Below are 9823 nucleotides of genomic sequence, written 5' to 3' on the forward strand. Positions count from 1 at the left end.
AATACATAAAATAAATAATATAAGAATTGTTAACTCAATTCGATGCAAAAATCACCTACTTTTGGGAGCAATTATATTGACAAAATGAATGTTATCACATGTTTCATACCTAAGTAAATCGTTCAAAATAGCACAGTTTAATAATATGGTCTATTACATTAAGATAATTAGAATTTTTCAATATTGTAAAGAATGTGAATTTGTTTTACATTTGTTCAATTTGTAACGAATGTGAATGTGGTTGATTTCCTTTATATCTACTATGATATTTGTTTTACAATTGGTTAATTTGCTATTAATGTAGATTGATGTATTATACGCTTTATTAGTTAATTTGCTTTTAGAGAAATGCTATTGATACACCAATACTTACACCCAACAATATTTTATAGTAGTCATTAAATTTGGTTAATGCAGTGTAAAAATTTGGTTAATGCAATAATGAAGTTGGTTAATGCAACATCCAGGTATTAAAAATAATTTTTACCAATCACCAAACTTGGTTAATGCAGTGCAAAAACTTAGTTAATGCAGTGATAAAGTTGGTTAATGCAACACCCAGATATTAAAAATATTTTTTTAACAGTCATCAAACTTGATTAATGCAGTGTAAAAACTTGGTTAATACAGTAATGAAGTTGGTTAATGCACGTTCAGATATTAAAAATAAACGTCCGTACATGAATAGTATTCGTCCATACATGAACAGTGTCGTTGGTACATGAACACTGACGTCCGTACATACGGTATAGATGTAAGATTTGGTGTAAGAATAACGTTCACGTTGTTTTTATCATGAGAGGGGAGTTTGTTGATACGGTTTTTATAATTATTGTCTCAAACAAACTGCTGGTCTACCTTCACTTTTATAATCCAAAATATTTCCAACGCACAAGCCTTCCTTTGAGAGCATTGTACGTAATTAAGCCCCTTATTTGTCCATATAGAGAATCTCTCATTCAGACATTTCTCCCGACTACGTAACTGCATACTCATGACTATAAACCTGTTTTAAGCTTTAAATTGAAAACTATCAAAATGTTAATATTCAATTCACCATAAAATTGCCTATTATAAATACCACAAACATCATTGGGTATAGACACAACACATCTTTCTCACATTTAACTGCTAACTAATCAACTCAAAAACACTTGTTTCTCACAACACACCATGGCTGCTAAAATTCAATTATATCATGGCATTGCATTCACACTCATATTCTGCTTGGGATTGTGTGCTCTCCAAGTCACTTCTCGCACTCTCCAAGACGACTCTATGTATGAGAGACACCTGCAATGGATGAATTACTATGGCAAAGTCTATAAGGACACTCAAGAAAGGGAGAACCGTCTAAAAATATTTGCGGAAAACGCGAATTACATTGAAGCATCCAACAATGTTGACAGTAACAAGTCATACAAACTGGGCATTAATCAATTTGCAGACCTCACCAACGAGGAATTCACAGCTTCTAGAAACAAATTCAAGGGGCATATGTGCTCCTCAATCACAAGAACATCTACTTTTAAGTATGAAAATACAAGTGCGGTTCCATCCACGGTTGACTGGAGGAAGAAAGGAGCAGTGACACCTGTGAAGAATCAAGGCCAATGTGGTAAGTGTCTATCTAATAAATAAAGAATTCAAATCAGTATTATCAAATTTTAAATTTAATTATTTTCAAACTGTAATTAATATCAATATACCTTTTGTAGGATGTTGTTGGGCATTCTCTGCTGTTGCAGCAACCGAAGGAATTCATCAATTGAGTACTGGAAAATTGGTCTCTTTATCAGAACAAGAACTTGTTGATTGTGACACAAAAGGTGTGGACCAAGGTTGTGAGGGTGGTCTTATGGATGATGCTTTCAAATTCATCATTCAAAATCACGGACTCACCACTGAAGCTCAATACCCCTATCAAGGTGTTGACGGAACATGCAGTGCAAATCAAGCATCCACCCAAGCAGCCACCATTACCGGGTATGAAGATGTCCCTGCCAACAATGAGCAGGCACTGCAAAAAGCTGTGGCAAATCAACCAATTTCTGTAGCCATCGATGCTAGTGGATCCGACTTTCAATTTTACAAAAGTGGTGTGTTTACTGGTTCATGTGGAACTGAGTTGGATCATGGCGTCACTGCTGTGGGTTATGGTGTGGATAGTGATGGAACCAAATATTGGTTGGTTAAAAACTCATGGGGAACAGATTGGGGTGAAGAAGGATACATTAGAATGCAAATGGGAGTTGATGCTGCTGAAGGACTGTGTGGCATTGCAATGCAAGCATCTTACCCTACTGCTTAAATATTAAACTCAAGTACTTATGTTACCCAAACTCTGTAAATCAAACTAAATTATGATTGGTTGTGCATTTATCTTCTATTAGCTGCATCAATCACGGTTTCTTGTTACAGAGTGTTTCTGGTTTCCTCTTATTACAACTCAGGACTTTTAACAAACTCAAAACTTGTCATTCAGGTAACATTGATTTCGATTTTTGGAATAAAATACAACTCATAAATATATAGGAGAAATGTTAAAGTAATGTCAAAATCTCCTGAGCTAATAAAAAGATAGTTGAAATCTTCTGAAAATACAGGACTGTCAAATTGATATCACAAATGCAAACAAATTTGGCATGTGTTTTTGGATTTAAACTAATAAGTACTACTGTTCTATTTTCATATGTTGTATCTCAATAAACAAGTTTTAAGCATGCATTTAGTCGGTTTTTAAATTAAAAAATCAAATGAGAAATTTTTCTTTGAACAACTTTCTCGCTAAACTCAAAATTGTTTCTCAAAGTGTTATAGCTAAAAATACGTAAGAGGATGAGAAATAATTAATAGAGAGGTTGAGATAGAGGAAGGTAAGAAATAAATGAAGGAGAGTGTCTCTATTTATAGGTCAATGAACGGTTATTAAAACAGTCCATTGGCAAAATTAATATCCTAGTCAATTAGCTAGTCGATTAGGAACATGAAATAATCACTTAATACTATCCAAATTAAAAGGTTGTAATAGAGAGTCGTTACCATTCATTCAAAAATTATCATAATCGATTATAGACATGTTTCTCCCTTATCTAATTGATTAAACATTGGTTCTAATAGATTAAATAGTTCAAAAACTTGCCCTAATCTATTAAGAAAAAGACAGAAACATTTTAGGTGGCTTTATTTGAGTTAAAAGGTAATGCACTGACCGTGTAAAATAGTTTTACACCGTCATCCAATAGAAAATCATAAATGTGTCATGTCATTAAGTTTTTTTTAAATAAAAAGATGGTTTAATTGGATACATGAGTGATGATTGGTTTACAGTGTAAAAATATTTTACACTATCAGTGCATCACCCCTTTTCTCTTTCCAAAAGCTCCCTTGTGTTTTTACAAAACATTGACCACCCAATTAGACATGACCGGACGAGCTTTCACACTTCTTCTCTTTCACACTCTGAAGCTTCATGTCATTTTGCCGGATATACCAGTCATATAAGAACTTCACTTGAATCTTCTTGTGGTTAAGGCTTGAGATATTTTCAAGTCAGACGCCATCTTCCGAGAATATCACTGGTATCATAAAACCCTAATTCTTTGGCTTGATTCGGATTAATAGCTTGATCAACCATCTTGTGCATCTTTGATTGCTTGCTTTAGTACTTGCTTGTCTTCATGCTTTGTTGTCATTAGGATCATTTTAATAACTATTACAGCTTCAGGTGTTGTCATCATCAAAATCATGATGTTATCAGAGCCAAGCACATTGTGCCTATCTACAGGCTTTGATCACTTCCTGATTATACCTGCAAACACATAATTTCAAAATTATTACAAGAGATTACAAATGAGTTACAATAAAATAGTTGCTCAAGTTATCTAGAACAAACCATATTTTTTACCCTAGTACGTGTTTCTCAATATTTCAAACTCTATATATATATATATAAATCACACAAACTCAAAGTATTTAGAATTTCTTAATCCCCTTATATACCTCCAAAGATCTCTTGAATTCAAGAATACACCCCAAAAAATTTATAACATTGTCTCTCTAACTAGGATTACCATATCTTCCTTTTGTCTTATTCCCTTAAGTAACAAAAGTGATAGTGATACATATTTATAACAACACAAACTTTACAGATCCAAAATAGACTCAAAACACGACTCATCACCGAACATATCTTCGAATCAAATCGACTCAGACTAAGACCTAACTGGACCACTGCCACCATTGCACCAACGACTGACCGTCGAAGCTTTGTCGCCGTCATCAGTCGGACTCCAGCCACCGCCACCAGCCAAACTCCGACCGCAATCCTTCTGTACTTATTTTGTAGTTCTAATTTCTGAAAGTGTTGAAACATATTTTCCAGGTTTTGTCTCAAAGCATGTTTCGTCAAAAATTATAATCATGAAAAACAACACAGAATGACGCCGGTCGGAGTCTGGTAGATGACAGCAGACGAAACTATGGCGGGTGGCAATCCTCAGACGAATAGTGGCAAAGCTCTGGCGGAGTCTGGTCAGCGGCAGGTGGAGTCTAGTCGGTGGCGGCAGAGCTTCGGGGACCAGTTGTTAACATGGTGATAACAACAGTCTAGGCGGGTCTCGAATGTTGGTTCAGTTTCTGTTTGGTGACGGTTATGTTTTAGACTTGCTTTGGATACATAGGGTTCAGTGGTGTAGTGGTAGAGACTATTTCCGTGTTAGTTATCAGAAGACTTCACAACAGTACTATTAGTAAGTTTATACTATAAGTTTGATATTATGAGACTTCACAATGAGAAAGTACTGACGCATCAATACTTGTAGTAAGTTTATTATCAGAAGACTTCACAACAGTACTATTGTAGTTGGATCTTTTAATTTCACAACATTTTTCTTTAATTACTTTCTTTCTTTTATTTATTTTTCTAATTTTGTAAAATCTTCTTTATAACTTGCATGTTCTTATGTTTCTCTCTTGAGCCGCTTGGATTTTGGCAGAGTCAAAATTTGTCATTAAGGCTATGTTTGAGAGTTTGGAGGGGAAGGGAGGGGAAGGCTTTGAAAAATAGGAGGAATTGGGTGAAAATGATAAAAAGATTTTGTGTAGGAGGGTTTTGGAGGGTTTGAGTTTATTCATAACACCAAAAACCCCATAAAATGGGGGAACTCAAAAATTGTATTGAAGGAGGGTTTTGAAGGGTTTTGAAGGGCTTACCTAAATTTTCCAAATATCTTTTAGGTTGTTATACTATTTTGAAAATTAAAAATTTAGTAATGATAATAACTCTTTTATCATTCTAAACAAATTCATTTTTTCAAAAATTGTCAAATATTTTCCTACATTTTTTTAAAATTTTGTTTTTGGAAGCATTCCCCTCCCCTCCCCTTCAAACTCCCAAACATAGCCTAAAGTAACATTAGTCTAAAATTTATAATACGTTTTGTTAATCAATTTAATTAAACACTTAACTAATCACTTCGATAAGCATTTTTTTACAACTTTGATAAGCTTTTATTGGATATTGATAAGTTATATTAGTGAGGATATTTATGAGTTATAGTGAGTACGTTGATGTAAACTAAAAAGAACTCAACAACACAAGCTATGTTTTATAAATTTATTCAAATGACGAATATAAACTTAAATAAACTTTCAAGTATCACTTTAATCGATAGATGATCAATGTATCAAGGTTTTTTTCTATACTTGTTCAAAAATCACTACTTTTTTATATCTTTCAAGTTTCAAGCATGCATTTTGTTAGCTTTTAGATTAAAAAATAGACAATATAGATGAGAATATCAATTTGTGATTCTGATAGAAATGACTGAAATATTTTCTACCATTACCAATAAGGTTGCAGAAGTATTATTTTAAGGTATATAGAATAGATATCAATGTACTGGAACAGCATTGAAAATCATCAGTAAATTAATTCAACGCTTCAATGACAACCAAAAAGATTCGTGAACATTATTTATTAACTCGTCATAATATATCATCATCAAGCAACATTCCTCATTAAAATCAAACTTAGTACTACAAAGTGATCATACAAAACTTCCATACCAAACATTTTATAACTCACTTCACACAATAGTTGCTATTCTGTGGGATTTCTGATAGGGAATCAACTCAAGAAAAGCCATAATTAGTTCACATTCTAGTTACTAGACTGGCGCAACTCAGGGCGGACAAAGTCTGCATCTGCAGGCACTGAAATGTCTAATGTGGGTCTTAGTTCAGCACAAACTTGAATAGCTCCGTGCACTGGGTCTGACACGAAGTTGCTGATCAGGTCCTGGTTGATAGGAGCTCCGCTGTCTACTGCCACCAAGGCCTGCTGAGTTAAATTGTAATCAAATCTAGGAGCCCATTTCCTTGAACCCAACCTTGCTGTGGTTGAGCAGTTGTCAACCATGAAAGAAACACCACGAGCATGCATGAATGGATTCAAAGAATCGACAGACTCGATCACACTCTCATTAATGATTTCAGAGTAAGAATGCCCCTTCTTCCTCAAGACCTCAATCTGGAAATTGTTATAAAGAAATTCAAAATAAGGTCAGTTTTATGTGTCAATTAAACCACAAATGATTAAGCAAGAAAAATGAATAAAAAGATAGGAAATCTTTTTAAAAAAAAAATCATGCTGTCTTTTATGGGTGACTTACAGCTTTTCAATTCAAAAGCATGGGAAAAGGTATTCTAAGTTGAGCTTTTTTCTAGAATGAGCAACTACATGTGTTCGCCCTTGATGTAATTACAAGTGCGAGATCCATAAAAAGTCAAGGGCGAATACAAGCCTACCTCACATTAAAGATGATTTTAATTTAAAAAAATTTCCAAACCTTAACAATAAAATAAATACTACTTGATGCAGGAAACATATGTTGTAACAATTTTATATCAACAACCAATATTCGAGCAAAAAAAGTGATAACAAAGATACAAACCTGGGCCATCATCAATGCCACAAAGACACCAGCGGTAAATGGGTATAGAGGGCCTAGATCACCTGCTGGCCTTGTAGATCGAACGCGTTCACCAACCTTCCACATCCGAGTCTGATCAATTTTACCCATGGGAAATGCAGGCAGACCCTCTTTCTCCTGTAAAACACAGGAATAAGTTGAAGTCCTCCATATAAAGGCCAACTATAAATGGGAAATAAATATGAACTTACGTAAAATCGACGACCGGCCAAAACAACACTGCGGATCTCACTACCGCTGGCCACATCCTCGTAGCACTCATACAAAATTTCCATGCAGGGATAAAAGGAAGCACTGTATGCTTTCTCAAATTCCTTCTTTCCATCTTCAGATAAAGCATTGTATACAGCCAACATGCCCTATCCAACCAAAAAGAGCAATGCTTAGATCACAACTCATAAGTCCACCATATTCAAGTTGAAAGGGAAAAAAATCAAAGAGACGAGAAGTTAGTGGATATAAGGAAGAGATCGCAACCTGAGTTGAGATGGTTTTAGATATTACTCCTGTAATGGACTCAACAGTGTTCTTATAAGCAAGATCTTCACTCATTCCATTTTCAGTGTACCTTCTAAACAAGGACTCAACAATTCCATGAACGGCACCCAGTAAAATTCCTGTAAACCATAAAAGTAAAGTTATGTAATGCAAAAAGACTTCAAAGGACAATATCAAGGCATTTCAAGAAGCAACTGCATACCTCTCTCTCCAAAGATGTCACTCTTGTATTCCTGCTCTAATGTAGTGGCAAATGTGAAAGGAGAACCAAGGGCAACAGACCACCCCAAAGCAACATTAGTAGCCCGACCATCAACATCCTGCATCCAATGATATTACGTTTAGCCTCCCAGTAAAGTAAATTACCAATTCATCAAATAAAATAATATGGGCAAGAGCACGTTGATGAGGGAAGGAATACAAATTAAGATAGAGGGAAGTTTACCTGGTGGACTCCAAAACTTGAATTAATTCCAGCACCATTTATCTCTTTGCCTTGTACGTAAAGCCTCCTTACAGAAGGACCCATCCCCTTAGGACACACTGCAATTACACTGAAATTTTTGGGAAAATCAAGTCCAATTGACTGCAAGTGGCCAAGAAGAAAACCGTGGGACAGCCCAAGTATGCTATTTGGCTTCATGTGGGAAAATATTTTCTCATAATTATCTGCCTGTGTTAAAGAACAAATTTTAAAGTTATTGATAGGGACCTCGAGTGAAAACTGTGAAGAGATGCAAAATGTTAGAAAACTGCAAAAGCACAGCAGCATGACACAGCCTGTACACATACAAAGCCAGATCAAATTGTTCCAGTGGAAAATATAAGAAAAAAAATGCAAATTACAAGTTAATTATTTAAAAAAATGTTCTGCGTCCGAAAAACATCCATTCAATTTAAAACAAAAAAGTAATACATCTTTCTTTAATTTATTCCATAACATTGATTATATATGTCTGATTCTGAGTAATATACGACAGACGTGATCATACTTGGCGGTGGAAAACAATACAAAATGATTGGAAGCATTCTTGATAATCAACGACAATATTAAAAAAACCAACAGAAAGTAATCAAAATCAATCTAAGTAATTAATAGTGGACAATGGAGACATTACCAAAAGAGTCGACAGATTTCTGGAGCATTGACATGAATATACTAACCTGTGCAGAATCAGAAATCAACAGCAATACAAGATCACTGCCTGAAATAGTTTCCCATATGTCACCTAGAGTTCCCTTCTCCTCACTAAATCCAGCATCCCTGGCCTCATTAAAGGAACTAGAACCTTTCCTGAGTCCAACCTGTAAACATTGATAGACAAATGTATTATTCTAACAGGATCCAGAGAGAGATCAATGCTAGTAAAAATCCTTTACAGCTTACAATCATATATCAATATATCAAAACAACATAATAAACCAAAACACTAAAATTGCAGAATCACCTTAACCACAATATCAGACTTTGCTTCAACAAGAGAGTCACGTAGATTCTGAGCCTGAGCAGGTCCCTGATGAACGTAGCACAAAAATAGCAATTGTATTAAAATTATGAACTGTGACAGTATCAGAACATTCCTTCTAAAATAAAATAATATCTCCAAACACAAAAGGTATCACTTTCTGTCTTACAATAAATAAGATATTCCCCAAAAATGGTTTAGATACCAAAATATACATGTTTAGATACCTACACATGTTTAGATACCAAACTATAAAGTTGAATCCAACCGCAACAAATAAACTTACTCAAAGAAAAACACTTTCAACTAACATGTCACATGCATGCAAAATTAGGTTGAGATTACCAAAAAAAAATTTACCTGTGAACCCCATCCAATGACACCAATCTGCTTAATCCCCTTGAAAGCTTCAGGCAACAAATGAAACAAATCTCTTCCTCCTCTCACGATGTACTGCAACAAATCAACCAAAAAAAAACCATTAATTTAAAAATTTAAAATAATAGTCGATTTCTCAGAGTAGAGTGAAAAGTTTGAAGAAACTCGAACCTCTTCGTGACCGGCGAGGTTAACTCTCTCCTTCTTGAATACAGAAGTCTCAAAATCAAGCGAAACAGGAAGAGTAGCGGGAGGAGCAGACACCATGGTGGCACCAAGTGCGCTGCCGACAGTGATGGATCTACGAGCCCTAATTGAGTGAGGGCAAAGCTTTGAAAATGAGAGATTGGTAGGAGCGAAGCTCGCGGCGACTGGCTTCGCTAGGGTTTTGGAAGAGGCGGAGATCGCGGTGGAGCAGGAGGAAGTAACGGCCGCCATGTTTATAAGTGAAGAGTTGAAGAGAGGGTTATTTTTACAGTGGGTTTT

The 9823-nt window shown here is 35.2% G+C and overlaps 2 protein-coding genes across 2 annotated transcripts; one reads left to right on the forward strand and one right to left on the reverse strand.

The window, feature by feature from the left end:
• Window positions 1-990: 990 nt before the first annotated feature.
• LOC131607255 (senescence-specific cysteine protease SAG39-like) lies at window positions 991-2349 on the forward strand. The gene is made up of 2 exons (XM_058879273.1): window positions 991-1618; window positions 1719-2349. Exons 1-2 carry the CDS (start codon window positions 1174-1176, stop codon window positions 2309-2311), a joined length of 1038 nt encoding a protein of 345 aa, XP_058735256.1. The 5' UTR covers window positions 991-1173; the 3' UTR covers window positions 2312-2349.
• A 3599-nt stretch (window positions 2350-5948) lies between these two features.
• On the reverse strand, window positions 5949-9823 carry LOC131602366 (ketol-acid reductoisomerase, chloroplastic-like). The gene is made up of 10 exons (XM_058874453.1): window positions 9509-9823; window positions 9320-9412; window positions 8942-9007; window positions 8658-8798; window positions 7939-8166; window positions 7696-7813; window positions 7473-7612; window positions 7187-7354; window positions 6957-7112; window positions 5949-6532 (listed from the first exon to the last, which is right to left on the reverse strand). The coding sequence occupies exons 1-10, from the start codon at window positions 9773-9775 to the stop codon at window positions 6164-6166; spliced, it is 1746 nt and encodes a 581-aa protein (XP_058730436.1). The 5' UTR covers window positions 9776-9823; the 3' UTR covers window positions 5949-6163.

Source organism: Vicia villosa, linkage group LG5 (genome assembly GCF_029867415.1).
Source record: "Vicia villosa cultivar HV-30 ecotype Madison, WI linkage group LG5, Vvil1.0, whole genome shotgun sequence".
NCBI classification, from domain to species: Eukaryota; Viridiplantae; Streptophyta; class Magnoliopsida; order Fabales; family Fabaceae; genus Vicia; species Vicia villosa.